The following is a 24,066-nucleotide window of genomic DNA, read 5'->3' as shown; positions in this document are numbered from 1 at the left end:
AAAATGCCTGTTCAAATGTGTTTTCAGGAGTTCTTTAGGCTTGACAACCAATTGAGTAGATAAATGAGTCAGATGTTGATTCAGATGTATTTTTTATTAGTTCTTCAGGATTGACAACCAGTAGAGTAGATAAATAAGTAAAATTGCATTTATTTTTGTGTTTTTTTTTGTGAGTTGTTGTCTTTTCATGTTTCAGGGTATTCCAACACTGGTGAACAGACAGGACAGAAATTATGAGCTCATATTTAAAGATGTTAAGGGCAAAGTTCAACAAGTGAGTTATATTATTTATAACATTATAGATGTTTATACATTGTATTGGTTATGTTATTGTTAGATGTAGGTCCAATGCTCAAAATGCTCTTAATAAATATTAATATTGTTTAAATGCAACTTTTAAAATGAATAACATCCATTTAATCCATGTCACAAGCCGCTATATTATTGTGTATCCAAAGGAGTCGTTGCAGCCTCTGACACAGTATGACCTCGTAAAGGAGCTGCAGTCCTACAGTGACGTGTGTGAGGCCCTGTCCACAGTCGAACTGGCCCTGGGTTTCCTCGCCATGACTGGGGGAGAGCCACACATGCAGCTGAGCACTTATTTGAAGGAGGTGCTACAGATGACTGACCACATGGCCCCACATGTCTTCAAGGTTGGTTATGTAGTGCTGTTACAAGTATGCTATCCTCACTGGTCTTAAGGAAGCCCTGTATAGTTAGAATGGTTTAATGTCATGATCAGACCTGTTTCTTTTAGGGGGGTTTAACACACATTCTTGTTATTTGGAACAGAAGAGGCCTTGAGATATTTAAATGTTGAAATACTTTAACCTTGATGTTAACTTAAAAAGCACAGTGTTTGTGACACAAGATGCTAAAAAAGACCCGCATACGATTCATCCTAGAATTAAAAAGTAGCACACACTGAAATCTAGACTTGTTAGTCTCACTAATTGACCGCTCTGACTCAATCCCTAATCTGTTTACTGGCAATGTGTGATACCTGTATGTGATAATTGTGTCTGCAGGCATTAAGTAGGTGCAGCCTGAAACACAGTGTGGCACTGTGGCAGCTGCTCAGCTCTCTGAAATCAGAGACAATGCTACGTCTGAAGAGGGTGAGACACTCAGCACAGTAAATATAGTATTCTGTTTTGTGCTTATAGTGAGTTTGTATGTGGTAATGACTCTGTTCATCTGCTCTTCAGGACCCGTTTGTGGGCATCAGCAAAGAGTACAGACGTCCTTTGCAGGAGAAACACAAAAGGCTGCTAACTAGTTTTTTCACTAAGTCCAGCGCTGATGCCTTCCTGTTGGAGATGCATGAGTTTCTGCTTTTGGTCCTGAAGAACCCAAAAGCCACGGACACCTTTAGGCCTGACTGGGGGTGAGACCTGATAGGAATATTACAAGCGCTTGCAAATTTTCTTCTAAATTTTGCTTTCTTCAAATGTGCACAACCAGTTGTTTGTAGGGGTTTCACTTTTGCTTCAGCTCATTATTTAGGCAGTTAAGTGATTATACCAGTGTTTAGTGCAGTGCTGATTCTCCTGAGCCACAAGCATAAATAAATTTACCCAGTTTGTTAATGTAATAGGAATATTGCACGTCCTTTAGTTGTACTGTCCTCATGAGCTGCACTAAAACAAAAAATAACGCTAGTGTAGTCTGATTCACAAACAAATTACTTGAAAGGACACCTTCCTTCATTGTTTTCTTTCGCTCACATTAGGTTTGGAATCAGTCTGATGAATACTTAGAGGGGTCATGTTGCTAAAAAGAACATTATTTTATGTATTTGGTGTAATGCAATGTGTTTATGCGGTTTAAGGTAAAAAAAAAAAAACACATTATTTTTCACATAATGTACATTATTGTTTCTCCTCTATGCCCTGCCTTTCTGAAACGTGTCGATTTTTACAAAGCTCATCGTTCTGAAAAGTGAGGTATACACTGATTGGTCAGATATCCAGTGCGTTGTGATTGGCTGATTGCCTAAAGCGTGTGACAGAAATGTTACGCCCCTTACCACAGCAGTTCCCAATCCCAGTCTTTGCACTCCCCTGCTCTGCATATTTTGCATGTCTTTCTTAAGCCGAGTTCAGACTGCACGATTTTAAAAGTAGTCGGGTCACTGTTCTTTTCACACTGCATGACTATCTCGGCCAGCATTCAGTCGCTGCTGTGTTCACACTGCACGATGGATCGGCGACAGAAGGTTTCACACTGCATGACTTTACAATAGGAAGAATCGCCGACAACTCTGTCTGGCATGCAAACTACATTTCACAACCAAACACACGCGAGATGTGACAAGGGAAACAACGCGATATCAAGCATGCAAGACCGGAGTTCTCACATGAGACTGGTCTAGCTCAGATGAAACGTCAAACAGACACGGGTGCTCCTGCCAAATTTCTACTAATTTTTCTTCCATTTCTTGGGTCCACATAGACCGAGAAGAAGCCTTTTTCTGAAACGAAGCCATGCTTGCTGATATTGTGGTATATAACTCCTCCCCGAACTCCCCGCTGCTCTGTATCTTGCTCTCTCATTGGCTGTCAGTCATCGCCGACGTAGTTTTCAGTCAGAACACTTTTCACACGGCATAATTTTGAATCTCTCAGATCGCGCCTTTGTCATTCACACTGCGTGATTGTCACTCGCGTGAACGAGCACCGATTTGCCTTTGATTTCGGGCATTTGTCCGCGATTTTCTCAAAACCTGTCGGCGAGCCAAAAACTGGGCTAAAATCGTGCAGTCTGAACGCGGCTTTAGTTAACACACCTAATTCAAATAACCAGCTCATTAGAAGAGAGCTACGTGCATGAACTGCGTTCTGATTGATATGATCCCTGCACGTGTTCATTGCTCCCTACTAGAGCCCTGCACGGGCCTCAAATCTAGGCCCGAGCCCGGCCCTGGCCCGAGACGCTCAGGCCCTAGCCCGATCCGTGTCCGACAGCTCATCAGAATTATCAGCCCGAGACCGACACGAGCCCGTTTTTTTTTTTTTTTTTTTTTTTTTTTTTTTTTTTTTTAAATAGGTAAGTTTTGTTAGTTATGTTTCTTTTCATTTCTTTATTAAGTTAATTTAGACAAATGTTTGGAGCATTTTTATTCAAATGACGATTAAGCAGCCGAGCCGACAGCGAGTAAAACATGTTTGATCAATTTAGCCTCTCAAATCAACGCTAATACTTTACTTGGCTACAATAAAATCCATAGATATAAAACACTTCAAGCATATCACACAGACAGTTAGTTTAATAAATGTTTTTTTATTAAACCACAGTGAGTAAAACAACATTTTTGAAATACTGAGGCAGGCTCAGGCTGCTCGCAACAACGCTCGCAAACAAAATGAGCAATAGCCTACAATCAAAACAAATTAAATTAAATTAAAAACAAACATGCAGCTTATCTTACCTCAAAAATGCACCACAGAACATGGCCATTATTTTTTCCATTGGTTTCCAACAGTTAAACGAAAATAAAGTCCAATCAAATGAAAAGTTAGAACAGTATCTTACAGAGCATCGTGGAGAAAAAGATTAGCATCCACAGTGGAAAGTTTTAACCCAGTCCTCCTCTCTTCTGTCACTCTTCCCGCTGCGCTGAAGACACGTTCGCTGCTGCTGGCGGGGACACTAAACACAGAGCGAGCCAGTCTTGACAGTTGCGGTAGCAGGGTCTCGTGCTGTTTCCACCAGAGCAGCACATCTCGTCCATCACCTTCCATGTTGTGATTGAGGCGCATCTATTGCTGTACTTCGTCGTCATCCTCGTCCTGCTCCACAATATTTTCCCACTCTTCCTCAAACTCGGCCAGCGCTCTCTTTTTTGCTGCGTGGCCCACAGCAACAGGTGCAGACACAGAAATGCTCGCCGCTGCATGAATCATCATTATTTACGTTTTAAGTTGGCCATCTGCGATTTTTCTCTTAATATTCTCCATTATTTGCACATGAGGTGAATCGTGGGTCGCGTTGACGGAAAACCTTCTGTGACGTGCGTGCGTGAGACTGTCATGTCAGTCATATGTCAGTGTAATTATCAGATTATGAAAGTTATGAGGTTATGAGACGTATTTCTATGTTTGTTTTTCTATCGTCGACGTCAACTTCTCATTTTTTTTTTTTTTTTTTTTTTTATTAATGTCTTATAAAAATATAAAAAGAAGGCTAACCCAAAAAAGGCCCGAGGCCCAGCCCACATGTGAACTATGACGTGAAAATTGGCCCGAAGCCCGGCCCTAGGGGCGTAAATAAGTCGGGGCCAGTCGGGCTCGGGCTGAAATGCAGGGCATTACTCCCTACTCCCTGAGCAGGGGAAATCCATTGAAGTTTACTTCACTGTGGACATTCATTCATGGATTTGCGCTGCGCAATGTCTTCACACACTGATGAGTGTAACATCATATACCTCTGTAAATAAATACAATTTAAATTCACATCTAGCACACTTTAATGCCTTTTGAATGGAACATAAACAGTCGTTTCGAACTGGAATCATGGCGGAATATCCGGTGATGTCCACTTTGCAGGGCACGGTGGATAGAACAAACGTTGTAGGTGATAAGAGGACTGGGATTGGAAAACGCTGCCTTATCCTTACCGTACTGTGATGCTGTGTCCCAGCGTGACCAGACAAAAACAATATAACCCATTATAAACGAGGCATTTGTTGTATCCAGTGGGGACATAATTACTGATTATAATGACTTATACTGTATTTTTATGCATTGCGTTGCGTAACGCGCCGCGTAAACATAAAACCATGTCTGCATTTGTGATCGGAGAAACAACAAACAACAAATGCTACTCTTCACTGCTTAAAACTTGGGTTTGAATCATCAGTGGCAAATTCTTTAAGTATGTAAACGTACTTCGTACTTACAGGCTGTGAGTCAGAAGTGCTAGACTGTCCTTGCAAAGTTGTAAATGCCCCACTTTATAGAAACAGACACTGGCACTGTAGGCTACTCTCACAGGAAACAGTCCTCGTCTATGGGATCAGAATCCCGCCAAATGTATTGCAGTCACAGATCGAAAAATAATAAGCATAAATCAAAAATGTAAAAACGTGTATAATAATAATGCACAAAACTGAAAAACAAATGCATTTTTTTTTTTTAAATAACAAACAGCGCGGTCATGGATTGAAAAATAATAAGCGTGAATCCAAAAATGTAAACACATTTAAAATTATATTGCACAAAACTGAAACATGAATTCAAAATTTTCCAAATCGCAAACAAAATCAGGTTTCCTGCTCATATGTTACTTTTTTGTGTGCTTATGGTCTTTTCCCCTTTGCTCTTGTTTCCACGTTCTGCGCTTTCGTTTCTAAATGTTGCGGTTAGAGTTTCATGTAAATCAGGGCGGGCTTCAGCGCCACCATTGGGCCACAAGGTCTAGATTGACAGCTGCTCCTCTAGCCAATTAGTCCAAGGGGGAGTTGACGTCACTACGATGCGACTCGTGGCTGCTGTGGCAGGTGTGTGAAGTAGAGTGGATTTTCAAATCTCTCCCGTCCCACTCCCGCAAAATAAGATCCCATCCCGTCCCAATCACACAGAAAAACTGGGGGAAAATCCCTTCCCGTTTCAATCCCGGAAGAATGACTCACGTTCCCTCCCACTATGTTGTATTTCTTTTTGGCCGGAATCTGTCACAAAAAAATAAAAATAAAATACAGTACAGATCACAGCATGCCCACTTTAGTTAAATAAAAATTCAAAATGTAGTTTTTTTGTTATTTTATTGAACTGAAAGCCATCTTAATGCACGTTGTGCATTGCACACACATTAAATTTAATGTAAAACATCCATGCTAACACACACGTTTTCTATTTTATTTTATTTTTTATTTTTTTTCATTTGAGCGTAGACATTTCACTGTCTATAGATTTATTTTTCATACACAGAGTTTCAAAGTTTCTCGCTCAAATTCACATGACCGAGACGACAGAAACCGCATCGTTTGCTTTATTTTACAGAAGCACGTTTCGTAGTTATTCTGAATGCACACAAATGAACGTATACGGATTCGAAAGATTTATTACTTTTATCTGTATGACCAAAGATTACGGAGTATTTTAAGAGCCAGTGAGCGCACCGGTGCCTCTATCTGTCCTGCTGTGAGCGCGCTGCTGTTCAGTTTGCGCACACACTTCAATAGCGCACATTTCTGTGGGTTAACATTAGATTGAGCGGCCATGTAAAGTTGTGACTACATACATCTTTTAGATGAAAAGCTATATTTGAGGTCTATGAATGATAGCTGGGCTTTTGGATGTCCTGCCCGATGTAGGCTACTGTATTACCACATAGACCAATCGTTAACGATCTGTCCTTCACTGAACCAGCCACCAAAGCAGACAGGAGGAGAACATAAAGACACAGGGGAAGTAGAATTGAGTTCAAAATTAAATATAAGCCTACAGTTTATAGTTTATTTAAAAGGTAGGCTATATTTGTGTAAAAAGTTTGGGATCAAAGTGTTATTATGATTCCCGGTCCCGCCCACTCCCGCTGACATTTTTTCCTGTCCCGTCCCAATCCCGTGATTAATAGTGTGAAGATCTAGTGTGAGAATGGATAACCAGTGTCAGAAGGCAAATCCCGGACGATCTCAGGTAATTATCCATAAATATTTTGTTAATGGGTGACAGAAACATTCACTTTGTGTGTTATGATCTTTTCTGCAAGCTCTATGTAGTCCGACTAGGCCGATATCTAGCTCGTTAACAGGTGTCTTGTTAGTTTGGTTTAGTAAGCAATACTTTATATTTTAGGCACTGTAGGGCTGCACGATAAATTGCACGCGATATTTAATGCGCGTCTTGTCAGTGAAGGCGGTGTCCTGACATTACCTACCAGGGTTTACTGCGCATGCGCACATCAATATCGCATCCTTTTTCTCGTGCTAAACAATGATTTTTAATGTATCTGCATTACTGTAAGGGTAGGTTTAGGGTTGGGGTAGGTGTTAACTTTAATAAAAACACAATCTAATTGGTAGAAAAAAATATTTAATGTTGGTTTCCTGTAACTGTATCCCTTCTAGCTACAACCACAAATATAACACATAAAATACTGTATTTGCATTCCGGTTCTGTAATCAACGGTAAATCTCCATCACCTGCGCGCTTTCACATGGAGCAGCATAACGGCTCTGTGTAGTAAATGCTGCTCCATGAAAGTGCGCAGGTGATGGGGATTTACCGCTGATTACAGAACCGGCTTTACTGACAAGCTGCGCATCAAATATCGCGTGCGATTTATAGTGCAGCTCTACTGCCTAAAATATAAAGTATTGCTCACTAAACCAAACTAACAAGACACGTGTTAGCGGGCTACATATCGGCCTACTCGGACTACATAGAGCTTGCAGAAAATATCATAACACACAAAGGGAATGTTTCTGTCACCCATTAACAAAATATTTATGGCTAATTACCTGAGATCCTCCGGGATTTGCCTGCTGACGCTGGTTATCCAGCTTCACACACCTGCCACAGCAGCCACGAGTCGCATCCGAGTGATGTCAACTCCCCCTTGGACTGATTGGCTAGAGGAGCAGCTGTCAATCTAGAACTTGTGGCCCAATGGTGACGCTGAAGCCCGCCCTGATTTACATGAAACTCTAACCGCAACATTTAGAAACGCAAGCGCAGAACGTGGAAACAAGAGCAAAGGGGAAAAAACCATAAGCACACAAAAAAATAACATATGAGCAGGAAACCTTATATTCACTCCTATTTGGAAAATTTTTAATTCATGTTTCAGTTTTGTGCAATATAATTTTAAATGTGTTTACATTTTTGATTCACGCTTATTATTTTTCGATCCATGACCGCGTTGTTTGTTATTTAAAAAAAAATTTGCATTTGTTGTTCAGTTTTGTGCGTTATTATTTTACATGTGTTTTTAAATGTTTTATTTATGCTTATTATTTTTCAATCTATGACTGCAATACATTTGGCGGGATTCTGATCCCATACTCGTCCTCTGTAAAATGCGCTGCACACATCTGAATATTTGAGTTGAATACAACAGTGTTGTAAATACAACTTAAAGGGATACTCCACCCCAAAATGAAAATTTTGTCATTAATCACTTTCCCCCATGTCGTTCCAAACCTGTAAAACTTCTGTTTGTCTTCGGAACACAATTTAAGATATTTTGGATGAAAACCTGGAGGTTTGAGACTGTCCCATAGACTGCAAAGTAAATAGCAGTGTCAAGGCCCATAAAAGGTATGAAAGTCGTCATCAGAATACTCCATCTGCCATCAGACGTGCAATCTGGGTTATATGAAGTGACAGGAACACTTTGTAAGCGAAGAAATATAGGTGAACAAAAATAACGACTTTATTCAATAATTCCTTTGTCAACGGTCTCCTCTGTGTCTCTCCATATCACTTTATGCTGTGCATGCTCTTCTGTGTCATCCACGCCACAAGGATGCGATTGATTCTGTTATTTACTTGGCAGTCTATGGGACAGTCACAGGCCTCCCGGTTTTCATCCAAAATATCTTAAATTGTGTTCCAAAGACGAACTGAGATTTTACAGGCTTGGAACGACATGGGGGTAAGTGATTAATGACAAAATTTTCATTATGGGGTGGACGATCCCTTTAACCACTGATTTCTAGTCCTCATTTGGAAAGCAAAACAAAGTAGCTTTGCTTTCACAATGAAACACAGCTTCTCCACAACATGGCGCCGTCGGTTAATAAACTCACTGAATTCATTAGAGCAGTTATTGAATAAACATTTAACTCACTTACTGAACTGCAAGTTATTGCAGTAGCTGTTTTTGTTTAGTTTTTTTTGTACTGAAGGCTTGTAAAACTAAAAGTAATTTCTGACTGGTTTTGTGGAACATAAGCCCCACTCCTGATTATCCTCATGAAGTGAAAGTAATATCTGAATTAACCATATATTTATGTCTCAATGGCTTTCAGTATGCTAGGAAAGGCTATCCAAAACATAAAACTGGCCAAAATATGTGATACACACTCATCATGCTCAGCTAGAAAGATATAGTTTCATTGTTTATAAATATATACATACATATATACAGTAAGGTAAAAAATTATTTGTTCCCCTGCTGATTTTGTATGTTTGCCCAATGACAAAGAAATGATAAGTCTATAATTTTAGTTGTAGGTTTATTTGAACAGTGAGAGACAGAATAACAACAAAAAAATCCAGAAAACCACATTTCAAAAAAGTTATAAATTGATTTGCTTTTTAATGAGTGAAATAAGTATTTGACCCCTTCGCAAAACATGACTTAGTACTTGGTGCCAAAATCCTTTTTGGCAATCACAGAGGTCAGATGTTTCTTGTAGTTGGCCACCAGGTTTGCACACATCTAAGGAGGGATTTTGTCCCACTCCTCTTTGCAGATCCTCTCCAAATCATAAAAGTTTCTAGGCTGACGTTTGGCAACTCAAACCCTCTGCTCCCTCCACAGATTTTCTATGGCAGGGGTACCCAAACTCGGTCCTGGAGGGCCAGTGTCCTGCAAAGTTTAGAACTATCCCCAATTAGACACACCTGAACCAGCTAATCAAGCTCTTACTAGGCATACTAGAAACCTCGGAATCTAAAACCTAGAATCTACGGGTTTAAGGTCTGGAGACTGGCCAGGCCACTCCAGGACATTAATGTGCTTCTTCTTGAGCCACTCCTTTTGGCCTTGGCCATGTGTTTTGGGTCATTGTCATGCTAGAATACCCATCCACAACCCATTTTCAATGTCCTGGCTGAGGGAAGGAGGTTCTCACCCAAGATTTGATGGTACATGGCCCCGTCCATTGTCCCTTTGATGCGATGCAGTTGTTCTGTCCCTTTAGCAGAAAAACAGCCCCAAAGCATAATGTTTCCACCTCCATGTTTTATGGTGGGGATGGTGTTCTTGGAGTCAAAGTCAGCATTTCTCTCCCTCCAAACATGGCGAGTTGAGTTGATGCCAAAGAACTCTATTTTGGTCTCATCTGACCACAACCCTTTCACCCAGTTCTCCTCTGAATCATTCAGATGTTCATTGGCAAACTTCAGACGGGCCTGTACATGTGCTTTCTTGAGTAGGGGGGACCTTGCGGGTACTGCTGGATTTCAGTCCTTCATGGCGTAGTGTTACCAATTGTTTTCTTGGTGACTATGATCCCAGTTGCCTTGAGATCATTGACAAGATCCTCCTGTGCAGTTCTGGGCTGATTCCTCACTGTTCGCATGATCATTGAAACTCCATGAGGTGAGATCTTGCATGGAGCCCCAGACCAAGGGAGATTGACAGTTATTTTGTGTTTCTTCCATTTGCAAATAATCGCACCAAATGTTGTCTCCTTCTCACCAAGCTGGGTTGCAATGGTCTTGTAGCCAATTCCAGCCTTGTGGAGGTCTTCAATCTTGTCCCTGACATCCTTGGACAGCTCTTTGGTCTTGGCCATGGTGGAAGATTTGGAATCTGATTGATTGATTGCTTCTGTGGACAGGTGTCTTTTATACAGGCAAAAACCTGAGATTAGGAGCTTGAAGGGTTAGTTCACCCAAAAATGAAAATTGGGCTGCATTATACTCATTCCTGAGGCATCCTAGGTGTATATGACTTTCTCCTTTCAGACAAATCCAGTCGGAGTTATATTTAATTTTTTTTTATCTTTCAAGCTCTATCATTTAAGTCAGCGGGTGTTACATTGCTTCAGTCCAAAAGACATGTGTTGAAGGTGGTGGTGTTTTTTTGGTCAATCGGTGTTTCTGTAAAAAAAAAAAAAAAAAAAAAACCAATTGCAATAAACAAACACTGATAAGAGATTGATACGAATTCTACTAATAAGAAAATATAAAACGCACTAAGGATTAATGAGCTACTGGATTTATGAATATTTATCAGGTTGTGTGCGTTCGCTCGAAATGATTTGCTGAAATACATACAGGGACGATAAACGTTTGTACATTAGTTCCCCCCACTACCGGAAAAACCGTCAGTTTAGTCGCCCAGAGTAAAGATTTAGTTGCATATGCGAGTGATTTACTCGCTATGTAGAAGGTTGATTAGAAAGTGTTCTGTTTAAGTTTAAATATTTCTGAACCAAAAATAATTATTATCATGCATTTTTTACCATGTTTGACAAAAGACACGCACTAAAATGTCATTCAGTGTAACAATACTTATATACCAAAAAATCTTTAGGTATATTTAAAATCTGAATCATTTGATGACATATTAAAAGACTCTATTTAAGCATCACAGTGCAGCCCTCAAATATCTATTAACTTATTTTTTAAATCTTTATACTTTGCCAATGTCCTTCAAACCACTATTTTTTCCAGTTTGCCAGCAAGAAGTTTTTGTAAGGAAGTGAAAATCATTTAAAATATATAAAAATTTAGTATGATCATATATTCTTATTTGTATATTTATAAGTACAGGTCAGAATAAGTATATTGTTTAATTTTTAAATAAATATATGTGTTACACTGAATGACCATGGTTTGTTACTCTGAATGACGATTTGCCAAAAAGAGAGATAACATTGCCATTGTTCCCATAACTGAAATATTTTTAGTATTAATCCGTGTCATTAAATTAGTTTTAATAATAATCCTGATTAAATGACTGCAGAAACAGATGTTGAAATATAGTAAATTCCTGCTTGCAGCCACATTTATTAATACTTTCTGTTTGCAAACATAAATGACATTATCAGGATGAGTATTTGGGATGGAGAATCCCCTCAGTGATCTCTCTTGAACTACTGACATACTATAGTGAGAGGGTCTCTCTGCCCATAATTATTGTCAAGCTATTATTCCAACAATTGCAGTCCTTAATATCCTTCTCTTTTCCTGGCTAAAGGCACGTTCACACCAAGTACGGTAAGGATAAAGATAAAGATTTTTAAAAAATAATAATAATAATTCAAAAAAGTGGGGGGAAACCCTTCTGTATAAAAGCAGATTCCACAGCACGACTAACGATAACTGCACAGAGAAACAATATTGTTGGAATCTCTTTTATATTATTTGATATTGTTGGATTTTTTTTCCAGCTGATGATTGATAAAAGCATTGACAGCCAATTAGAATTCATTCAACTTTAAAGAACTCGAGCATTTAAAGTGGCAGACAACAAATCTGCAGCAGAATGAATAGTGCTATACAGGCTTTAAGAGTACCACCCATGCTACTGGGTCCACATTTACTTTATTAGCTTTTTTGGCTTTTTACAGTGCCTAGTGACTCCCTCTGTTCATGGATGTCTATAATTAATAAAAAAATCAAATGAAAAAATACCAAAATGCATTAAAATATTAATATTTAAGTTTAACACATATTTGTCAATGCTAAATATTCCTCAGTTATTTGTAATATAAGTGAAAAAAAAATATTTATACAGTGATACTGTCATTCAGTGTAATGGATGACACTGTGGTGTAACAGATAATTTGCATTACCCTGAATGATGAAACATCTACATAAGCTAATATTTCAGGCAATCAAATGGCCACTTATTTCAAACAGTGAACTTGACCAGTAAAGATAGTCATGATTATTCACAACATATACTTTTTTTTATTTTTTTTAATCTAACATTAAAAGTGTTTTTTGGCATTTCACTGAATGACATGTGTTGTTGTAACCTATGTTAGCACACCATGAAAATGTGAAATTACCAAGAATTTAAGAGCAATAAACTCACTCTTCTGCAGCACCAGGTGCCATTTAATGATGTCACAGACTGACGAATGACTATCAGTTTTTTTATATATATGATTTCAGAATAACAACTTATTCCTGTTACACTGAATGACATCTGATAAACTGCACCATCAATACAAAAAAAAAACAAAAATAAAATGCAAAATTGAAAATGCAAATACAAAAAATATATCTTTTTAACTTAAAAATTTATTTGTAAAATCAAAGACCTAACCATAAAACCAAATTACAATACAATTGCCCCATATTTTGACATTACACTTTGGAACATTATTTCCCCCATATTTTGACATTTTATTGTCACAAAAGTTATTTGAAATATTAAATTACACTAAATACTTTCATTAAACATTTAAAATAATTCATTTAAAATCAATTTTATAAAGTACAAAAAAAATGGTGACGTAAATGATGCCTCGTCTTTGACCCACATACATACATAAACAACAGCAACAGCAGAAGACCCCACCGGGTACCACTCATCTCCACTACAAATAGGAAAAAGACGCTACAATTTTCAGGAGCTCACCAAAATTGGACAGTTGAAGACTGGAAAAATGTTGGCTGGTCTAATGAGTCTCGATTTCTGTTGAGACATTCAGATGGTAGAGTCAGAATTTGGCATAAACAGAATGAGAACATGGATCCATCATGCCTTGTTACCACTGTGCAGGCTGGTGGTGGTGGTGTAATGGTGTGGGGGATGTTTTCTTGGCACACTTTAGGCCCCTTAGTGTCAGTTGGGCATCGTTTAAATGCCACAGCCTACCTGAGCATTGTTTCTGACCATGTCCATCCCTTTATGACCACCATGTACCCATCCTCTGATGCCTACTTCCAGCAGGATAATGCACCATGTCACAAAGCTCGATTCAGTTCAAATTGGTTTCTTGAACATGACAATGAGTTCACTGTACTAAAATGGCCCCCACAGTAATCAGATCTCAACCCAATAGAGCATCTTTGGGATGTGGTGGAACGGGAGCTTCGTGCCCTGGATGTGCATCCCACAAATCTCCATCAACTGCAAGATGCTATCCTATCAATATGGGCCAACATTTCTAAAGAATGCTTTCAGCACCTTGTTGAATCAATGTCACGTAGAATTAAGGCAGTTCTGAAGGCGAAAGGGGGTCAAACACAGTATTAGTATGGTGTTCCTAATAATCCTTTAGGTGAGTGTATATATAATATATGTATACACTAGGGCTTGGCAAGTTAACACATTATTGTCGCGTTAACACATTAATTAATTAATGGTGACAATTATCTTACTGCGCTGTTATTATTATTATTATTTTGCAAGTCCGTTGCTCACTGGCTCTGAAATAGGAAGTTTCCAATAGCTCGTGAAGGCAGCAGAGAAGCGCTCTCGCTCAGCACAGTGGAGTGCATTGTTTTGTTAACTTTGTGGTTTATTATTTTGAGTCGTTTGGGACGACACAGCCCTCTCACAATATATTGCTTTACAGATCTATCACTTTTGCCCCCAGAAATGTTCATGCAATTGTGCTGCAGGTATCAGAAATTCTGCGCTCCGGCACGGTTAGCACTCACACTACATGCCCAAGCCCAACTGAACCACACTCTGGGCCACCTCTTCCTAATCGAACCACAACCGAGCATGGCACGGATCGTTCACACTAGTCAAACTAGTTACAACTAGCACCGGCACGATTAAGATTGCCTAGTGTGAGTACACCCTTATTCTCCCGCATCCCGCAGACATGAGCTTCTACCCGCCCGCGCCAGCACCCGCACTCACCCATCAAGTGTTGCCATGTGTGCCGCGTTGGGTCCTGCGATAGTACAGGTCTCTTCTCCGAAAGTGCCGTTATAATGTTATGATCAATGCTCTGGACTCTGAATATACCATTTCTATAACAAACTATAACATTTTTTCTATAAAAACGTTAATGCCCTGGCAGTGGCAAATAGCTTTGGTTTTATATTTAATTTGATTACATTAATGTTTAAGTTGAGATTTACAAGAAATATTTTAACTGCTGAATACTGCTGTAAAAAAAAAGCACCTTATTTGTTTAAAGTGTTTGCAAATCAAATGTTATTGCACTTTTGTTCATAAAGCAGTACTTTTAAATAAATAAGTGTGCAATAATTAATGCAATTAATCACGATTAAAAAAAATTATACGTTGCCCAGCACAATATATATATGTAATATGTGTGTTTGTGTGTGTATGTGTATATATATATATGTGTGTGTATGGTGTGTGTGTGTGTGTGTGTGTGTGTGTATATATATGTATGTGATATGTATATATATGTGTATATGTGTATATATATATATGTGTATATGTATATATATATGTATATATGTGTATATATATGTACATATGTATATATATATATATATATATATATATATATGTATAAATACAATTATAAAATAAAAAAAAAAATATATGTTAAATTAAATAAAACACATATATGTATATGTGTGTATATATATGTGTGTGGTGTGTGTATATATATATATATATATATATATATATATATATATATATATATTTCTGAAGGTGCTGTCAACCAGATGTCGGTAACAACCCAAATACTCCATACATAAACCAGATGTCGGTAACAACCCAAATACTACATACATATATGAAATTTTCACCAGATGTCAGTAACAACCCAAGCAATCCATATATACAAAGAAAACAAAACAAATAAGTTCAGAGATTAAGTTAAATATAATAAAGTGAATAAAGTGAAATAAAGTGAAATGACACAGGAAAAAAGTTTTGAACACATGAAGAAAGGTAGGTGCAAAAAGGCATGGAAAGCCAAGACACCACCTGAAATCTATCAGTAATTAAAAAGCAATACTGCCCCTTGTCAGTGGATATTAATATTAGCTGGTTCAGTCTCAATTGATGGTCTATAAAAAGGTGTAGTACCAATGTGTCACAGAAGAAACATTTCATGATGGGTAAAACCGAAGAGCTCTCTCAAGACCTTCGCAACCTTACTGTTGCAAAACATACGGATGGCATTGGTTACAGAGGCATTTCTATACTTCTGAATGTTCCAGTGAGCACTGTTGGGGCCATAATCCGGACGTGGAAAGAACATTATTCACCATAAACCGGTCATAACCAGGGGCTCCTCACAAGATTTCTGACAGAGGAGGGAAAAGTATTATCAGAAAAGTTGTCTAAGAGCCAAGGACCACTTCTGGAGCACTTCAGAAAGATCTGGAATTAGGAGATACAATTGTTTCAAAGAAAACAATAAGTTATGCACTCATCCGCCATGGCCTGCATACATGCTCACCATGCAAGACTCCATTGCTGAAGAAAAAGCATGTTGAAGCTCATTTAAAGTTTGCTGCACAACATTTATACAAGCCGGTGAAACACTGGGAAAAAATAATAATAAACACAATGTTTGTAGGTCAAATGGCACTGCACGTCATGGTGTGGCACTGGCAGAATTCATATAATTTAAGGCAGGATGAATGGAAAAATGTACAAAGATATTCTTGATAAAAATCTACCAGGATGATGAAGGTGAAACAAGGGTGGACATTTCAGCAAGACAATGATCCCAAACACAGCCAAGGAAACTCTCAATTGGTTTCAGAGAAAGAAAGTAAAGCTTTTAGAATGACCCAGCCAATCACCTGACTTGAATCCAATAGAAAATATATGGAAAGAACTACAGATCAGAGTTCATAGAAGAGGCCCACAGGACCTTCAAGATTTGAAGACTGTGCTCAGGTGTGATTTTGGCCCATTCTTCCACAATGTATGCGACTAGTTTCTCCATACAGGAGGTGTCTTGAAGCTGTCATTATTAACAAAGGCTTTTGTACATAGTATTAAATAAATTTCAGTAAACGTGTTTAATACTTTTTTACCTTTGGTCTTTCCATTTTATTACACATAACTTGGATTACTTGGGTTGTTACCAACATCTGGTGAAACAGCACCTTTAGAAATATATTTACTGAGAAAAATGTGTTCAATCCTTATTCTACTTAATCTATAAAATTGTGGTGTCAAAAAGTATTGATAATACACTGAAAATACTGAAGTTAATTAAGTTGGGTTTTGTATTCTACAGCAGTCTGCAGAGCAGAATCCAGATTGTGGTGATGTGCACTCTAAAGCCCCCTGTTGAACATATGGAAATCTATCATAACTCACTAAATTATGTCTGTCTTCCAGCCTTAAAGACACTGTTGTGTCCTACATGGAGCGTAAAGATCTGGACATTCCTCCTGAGGTGGACGAGTTCTTCCCTGAAGAGATCCTGCTCTCACAGTACACAGACACATGGAAGTTATCTGTTCTTCTCAGACAAGAAAGAAACCAAAGATAGATCCTGTATGACGTACTTCTGTTGTCTTACCCAGTCACTCTCATATCAGAGAAAACTTAGAAATGATTTACAGATGACTTCAGTACAAACTTTTGAAGACAGTGCCTTTTGTGCACCTTAGGCACAATATGCAGTACAGCTGCTGCATATTTGCTCCCTTATATAAAGCACTTTATACTGTAATATTAAGGTACAATCTGTCAAAGTAATCTCTCAGATAATTAGCAAGTACAATACAACTTGTTACAAAGTATAGAAAGTTCAAAACAATCATTAAGTGTAACTTTTTTGCTTTAACTATTTTCTCTGTTTTGTTTGGAAGTTGCCAACAATTGCTTAACCATTCCTCCTTTATTTGTTTACTTGTTACTTTAAGATACATACACACTCATTTAAGAATGTGAACTGTTGATTGTTGAAATAAACACTCCACATCGTGAGCCCAGACCTGGACTTGCACTTGTCCATGTTTGTTTTTGTCCATGTTTTTGATAGCGTGTTGTTTTTTGGTTAATGTTTTTTTTTTTTTTAAACATAGGTGTTCAATAAAAAAAAACATATATATATATATGTATGTATGTGTGTGTGTGTGTATCTCCTTTACAGCTTATCAGGGATTTCTAACCTCATTTTCCATTGCATTTTTTTTTCTGTGCTTTTACTATACTAAAAACAATGTTTCTGTGGTCATCATGCCGGAAAAATGCTGTGATGTTTACTTTTTCTGTGACTAACATGGATTTGAATAAAAAGTTATTAAACATGTTTACCTCCTCTTCATAGTTGGCATGTTGTATAACAAGCATGTTTAAAGATTTTGATTTGTTTGGAAGGTGAAGAGTAAAAATAATATTTTTCATATACAGTTTTTAAATGTATAATTTGACAGACTGCCCTAACCGATATGCTCTAAGTGGCTATAGAACATTGACCTACCTGGTTGCTATCGACTGATGCTCACTTACAGTGGTGTAGCAAATTAGCTCAAAAGGGAAATTTATGTAAATAATTACAATTATAATTAATTAAAATGATTTATATCAGCTGCCAGTAGTAACTGCAGCAGAAATAATATTGTCATCAACCAAAAGTTTGTTTGTTCAGAGAACATTGTGTAATTTCATATAAACTGGCCACAGAAAATAACCTTGTATTAATGCAGTAGAGCATGTACTGTAGCTTGATCGGAATCGTAAAAGGGACATTGAATTCACAAGCGGTGACAGATTCAAATTCATGCACATAAATTTTTTTTAACAAAACACTAACACATAACTAGTCTAAACAAACAAAACTCACGCATACATGCAAAGGGGAGCTAAAGTGGATGAATGAAGCCATTAGAGAACCAGAGAATGCAGTTAGAATGGAACAGAACCACCCGAGTTAAAAACCATTAGTGCAATTTTACAAGGGTGTCTACAGCATGCTGTAGGTTTTAACCTCTGGTTTCGTTTAGTTAAATGTATGATACTTGCATTGTCTTGGTCGTTGAACAAGTGTCTGGATGCAGTCTCGGATGAAAGACTTTATGGTTTCAAGGTTTGGACTTGTGATCGTATACTTCTGGTTTTGAAGAGTGATGAACTCCAAAAATATTTTGACACAATGGTGATTGGGAGTTTCTACCCAAGTTGAAAGTGAAAATGAGCTAAAGAGAGACATAGCTGACAGAGCTGAAATCCGAGGGTCTTTGTTTGAATGTTGAATTGTTGATCTTATGGGAGTGAGCGGATTTTTTCTTCTCTTTTTAAAAAAAAAAGGACCACAATGTCTTCTAGTTACTGTAACTTTATTGTGTTTCCTTGACAAGAAGGTTGTAACGGTGAATTGCTAATTTTTTTGTCAAATAATCTCAACTCAACTCAATGGAAAGACGAGGCCAAATGCCTGGCACAAACTTAAGGGTTCCAGAAGAGTTCTAGCTCACATCCTCATCTTCTCTGAATCTCTGAAGTTCTGCAGACTGGCTGTGTCAAGGTCTTCCATGTGCGGCTACACCGGCTCTGGGACTTAGCAACCAGAAGACGGGAAGGTGATGAGAGACAAGTAAAGAGACTAAAAAGCAAGGCGCGTCACTGAAGTGAGGCAATTTAAGTACTGTGGAGGTCACACCTCTTGGGGGTCAAAAAGCCAATGGTGACTTGCATTTTTGGAGGGAAAGTTTACAACTCTTTGTCTTTGCAGCATGGTCAATTGCATATGCAATTTGACTGGGTGTTGATGCAAAACTAATAAAGATTCTTAGAACACTGTTGCATAAGTATCAACATATATAAACTCTCAATTAGATCATCCGAAGGCAAATTCATAGAGACCAAACATGGTATAGGTAAGATTACATGAATGAGTGGTTCTATCATAAGCATGCATAAACAGTATACAATACAAGAGACAATATACAAGGACAGTAATAATATACACAATGACCTGAGGACATGTGTGATAGGAAGGTCAAAAAAGGTTTGTCTGTGAATGAATAGGGTAGAGTCCATTTCTATAGCATTGTGTGTTTTTCCTATTGGTAAATGAAGTAAGTGTTGCTCTGCCCACTTTCGTTTGAGCAATAAAACGAGTGTTATCAGACAATTTATCTTTGGTTGACATGGAACCAGAGGCCTGTTCTGCCTTTTTGAGGTGTTAGCTGCATTTTGGGGGAAGGGTCCATAGTTGGCCATTTGGCTGAATGGGGGGGGTGTAAGAGATTATTTGTTAAATATAACAAATAATTGGGCATCTGATTGGTCCAAACGCTACAGTGGCCTAGGAGCTAAGTCAAGAAGACAGACATTTTTGAGAGTTAAAAACAGAAGTGATCTGAATCATATATTTTTTTCAAAAACACGTATTCATTTATTTTTTGCACACAAGAACGTGTATGTTCTCTTTCATATATTCTTCCAGTGCTATAAGGGCTATTATAATCAGTTCCACTTTATTTTAAGGTGTCCTTGTTACAGTGTTACAGTAATGAGTAATATTATTTATATGTTCTTAGGGTTAGGATTGGGGTTTGGCTTAAGTTTTTAAGGTAACAAGGACACCTTGAAATATAGTGTTACCCAATTATCTAATTATCAGTTGATACAATTTCGAAATTCAATGATTTTTAGTTTGTGCAAAGATTATTCCTATGTAAACATTGTTTATTTTTTTCTATAACTTTTACGAAATGTGGAACATTATCATTCTCAGCAATGTGTTTGCATTACATTAAGAAATATGACAGAAGTGGAGAAACAAAGATGCACACGTTGTAGATGCTTCCTTACACCAGAGATGTTGCTTTAGTTGACACAAAGAAAATGGTGAAAATAACATATAACGTTCTTTAATGTTTAATGTCCTTGTGCTGAAAAAGATTCTGTGGACAAACACCTCAGGGGACATAATTTGAAATGGAGGTTTGTCAAAATAATAAAAAGTTCAGTCAAATGTTTAATAGTTTTCTTAAATGAATAGGTGCTCCTCATGCTCTTTCCCACGTAAGGATTAGCATGAATTTACAGAGGAGTCTTAAAAAACAGCCAAACAAACGAAATTTGAATTGTGTCATCTGCTGTCTGAACAAGTTGACTAAATCTAGCGGAGTAATAAAAATAAATGCCGCCACATTAACAGACCGGTGTGTAAAACTCTTGGACATATTTTAAACATTCTATGCCGCGAACTTTAAATATTTCACATACTTTTGAAAATCCAGCATTTAGTTGATCCTCCCATACGAAAGGTAATAAATTCACATATATGTGAAGCACTGTTAAATATATTGAAATATATTTTGAAAATATATTTTAAAAATACATATGTTGGGTGTGTGTGTGTTTACATAGGCTATTTGTGAAATTAATAGTTATGCCTCATATAAGTTTTAATCAATGTGTTTTTGCAATGCAGCAATGCATTTTGTTTCTACACAGTAACATTTTTAAAGCTATTTATATTATATTATAATATATTATATTATATTATATTATATTATATTATATTATATTATATAGATGCTATATTCTCATTCAATTTATGCCTACTATCAACTTAATATGTTATGAAGTTTCAGAACAAGTTTCTAATATTATGTACTATTTATGTTAACGCTGCGTAACTTTCATAATTGATGGGCGCGCGCGTTGAACATTCGACAAGCATTTAAACTGGAGTGGAGAGTTACCATGGAAACGGGGCGGCAATTCAGCTGATAAGTAGCAAAACCTTCCATCTCTCACTGTTGTTTTTACTGCTTTCAGGTAAATTTAGTCCCTAAAATTACACAAATAATATATACAAGTTTTCCTGACACGATCTTACATGTAATTGACACGCTTCTGTTGAATATAGCATTACAACCGTGAGCTAACTATAGAGGCTAACTATAAGTGGTAAGCTAGCTATAGATTTGAGCTCTTATTTATGAAAGTTTGGGATTTTAATCATGTATGTGTAGATTAGTGTTTTTTATAGCTTTGTTTTGCTGGCAATTTGTTAGTGAATTGAAATAAGCTAATTAATTTAACCTAAAAGTGTGCACTGTACTTTTAATCCACTTACATGAACTAAAATGGGCTGAACTATTCCAAACACGTTTTTATCTTTCATTGTAGACAAATATTGATTAAAAAAAATGTACTGTGGTTTTAGGAGTGTCAAAAAAAGAAATATGCTGATAGAAATATAGGAAACACAGGTGTTCTGAGAAACCTTATTAAATAACTTAAAATGTATTTTTCACAACATATTTCACCTATATCATCATACATCTTTAAAACCTAAAAACATACATTTTATTTTCTTAAGATTTTTTGTGTGTTCTGTACATAATTCTTTCTCTTTTCTGCATTTCAACTCTGCTGTAGTTTATTTCTAATAAATCTGACATTGTATACTACGTATTGTTGGCTATGTAACAAACTGTTTATGTTCCTATATTCTTCCATGCTGATGACCGAGCAGCAAAGTTGGAGCGGACCTCTTTTTGACTTCTCCAGGCACTATTTACCATCTGACTAGTAAGTAAAACCTCAAACATTCAAAAGATTTTTTATCTTTATAGGATATTAAAAAAAATATATCAAATAAATATCAAATATTTTTTGAGTCCTGTATGTCTTACAAGGCCATCCTGTTTAACACTGCATTGAGGACACTACAACCAGAGAGGTACAACATAATTCAAAATGAGACACAGATAATAATAAAAAAGTGTTTTGATATTAAAATGAATAATGGTAAGACAGAACTGAGTACTGTGACTGTGCCTCACTGCAAAGTGAAAAAGTCTGTAATGGTCATCTGCCATGCCAGATCAATGGTGAAGGTGGGAATTATAAGTAAGATTTTCTAAACTATAAATATAGTAAAGTGTTTGTTCAAGTAGACTTTGTTGCTTGTGGAAACCTCACACAAGCCTGAAAGGTGCTTTAAAACTTCTTATTTGCACTCTTGAAAACTGTTTACCAAAGACTAAATTGTAGTCCGGCAGAATTTTCTGCACACTTCACCAAGATCAAAATGAGCATTGTGAATGTAAAAGCTTCACATTACATTTATAACAATCATTGTTAATATTTGAATTATATTTCAGGGCTGTTCGTGAACACAGAAAATCGAGAGATGTTGTGACAACCTGGACAGAAGTCAGCTCCAAATCCATTCTCAACACCAGACTTCTCATTCACAAGGATTCCTCTCTTAAAAACCAATAATTTTTTTTTTTTTATTTTTTTTCAGAAATCACTTTTTTTTTATTGCGCCTTCCAAGTAAAATCAATCAAACTGCAGTAGGGTTGTATTGATTAAGATTAAGATTATTCAGATGACAATGTAGATGCCAGAAAAAGGTTGATGTTGTTGTGATCATAGATTGTATGTGATTACAGGCAATACAGTACATGGTTTTTCCCTCACCATTGTAACACACTACTTTTGCAAGGTTCCGTGAAAATGTTTCAGCTTTTATTTTCCTTTTACACCCTGAAGATATCACAGGTTCATCAACTTCATCTAAATTATCCATCCCCGATCGCATTTAGTCAACTTTGAAAAATTCCTCTCAGCTAGCACGTCTTTTTAAAGTGAAAGTAGCTTTGTCACCTGACCTAAATACAGTGTGCTGATTCACTAAAACTGATTTATCGGCTTCTAAACAAAAACAACAAGGGCGCTTGTCGGCTCCTGCAGTGAAACATTAACTCGCGATGCCTTGAAAGTGGACAATACTGGATTTTTTGACCAAACATATTTAGGGTTCAGATTGCGCTATACGTGGAGAATAATGCAATTTTTTTTTAAGGGCTGTTTATCAGTTTTTGCAAATGAACTATATATATAAATATATATATTTTAATTTTTTTTTTTTCAAGGCATCTAAAAGCCATTTCACACTTGCCATACTCCAACAGGGTGAACGCACTGACCAAACAAAACAAAATGTTGGCAGTGTGAAGTGACCATAATGCAGTATGTTAGGTGTGAGATTCATTAAACTTGGTATACTATATTAAATGACATTTGCAATACAGGAAGACAGTTTTTTATTTGTTTGAAATTCTATACAAAGAAAGTAATGTTAGAGTTTCAATGAATAGCCTTGTCAGTTTACATCTTATGTGAACACTAATGCTGAGTTACTGCTTCTGGGCAAATGAAGACAAAGGAAGCCCACATATGCTGCAAACCTTCTCTCTCAATTAGAAAAAGTTGTTTTAATCAATGTTAAGGTTTTCAATGTGTTAGTAGCTCTATGCACAGAAACTTAATATTAGAGATTCAATGAACAGACTTGTCAGTTTACAGCTTCTCTGAACACTAATGCAGAGTTAGTGCTTCTAGGCAAATGAAGAGAACACAAGCCCACATATACTGCGAAGCTTCTCTCTCAGTGAGAGAAAGTTGCTTATTTCAATGAACAGCCTTGTCAGTTTCCTTTTTTTGTGAACACTAATGCAGAGTTAGTGCTTCTGGGCAAATGAAGAGAA

At 37.1% G+C, this 24,066-nt stretch overlaps 1 protein-coding gene and 1 long non-coding RNA gene across 2 annotated transcripts; both read left to right on the top strand.

The window, feature by feature from the left end:
• The first annotated feature begins 117 nt into the window (after positions 1-117).
• On the top strand, positions 118-17,857 carry LOC109054522 (E3 ubiquitin-protein ligase rnf213-alpha). The gene is made up of 5 exons (XM_042721319.1): positions 118-274; positions 459-656; positions 1,032-1,121; positions 1,212-1,390; positions 16,939-17,857. The coding sequence occupies exons 1-5, from the start codon at positions 188-190 to the stop codon at positions 17,090-17,092; spliced, it is 708 nt and encodes a 235-aa protein (XP_042577253.1). The 5' UTR covers positions 118-187; the 3' UTR covers positions 17,093-17,857.
• A 3,410-nt stretch (positions 17,858-21,267) lies between these two features.
• Positions 21,268-23,643, top strand: LOC109054496. The gene is made up of 3 exons (XR_006154358.1): positions 21,268-21,339; positions 22,043-22,098; positions 22,674-23,643. It is a non-coding gene; the product is annotated as an uncharacterized LOC109054496 (long non-coding RNA).
• The last annotated feature ends 423 nt before the right edge of the window (positions 23,644-24,066 follow it).

The sequence above is a fragment of the Cyprinus carpio genome, chromosome B3 (assembly GCF_018340385.1).
Source record: "Cyprinus carpio isolate SPL01 chromosome B3, ASM1834038v1, whole genome shotgun sequence".
Taxonomy (NCBI): domain Eukaryota; kingdom Metazoa; phylum Chordata; class Actinopteri; order Cypriniformes; family Cyprinidae; genus Cyprinus; species Cyprinus carpio.
The sequence above is the reverse complement of the archived record's forward strand: the minus strand, read 5'-3'. Positions and strand labels throughout refer to the sequence as shown.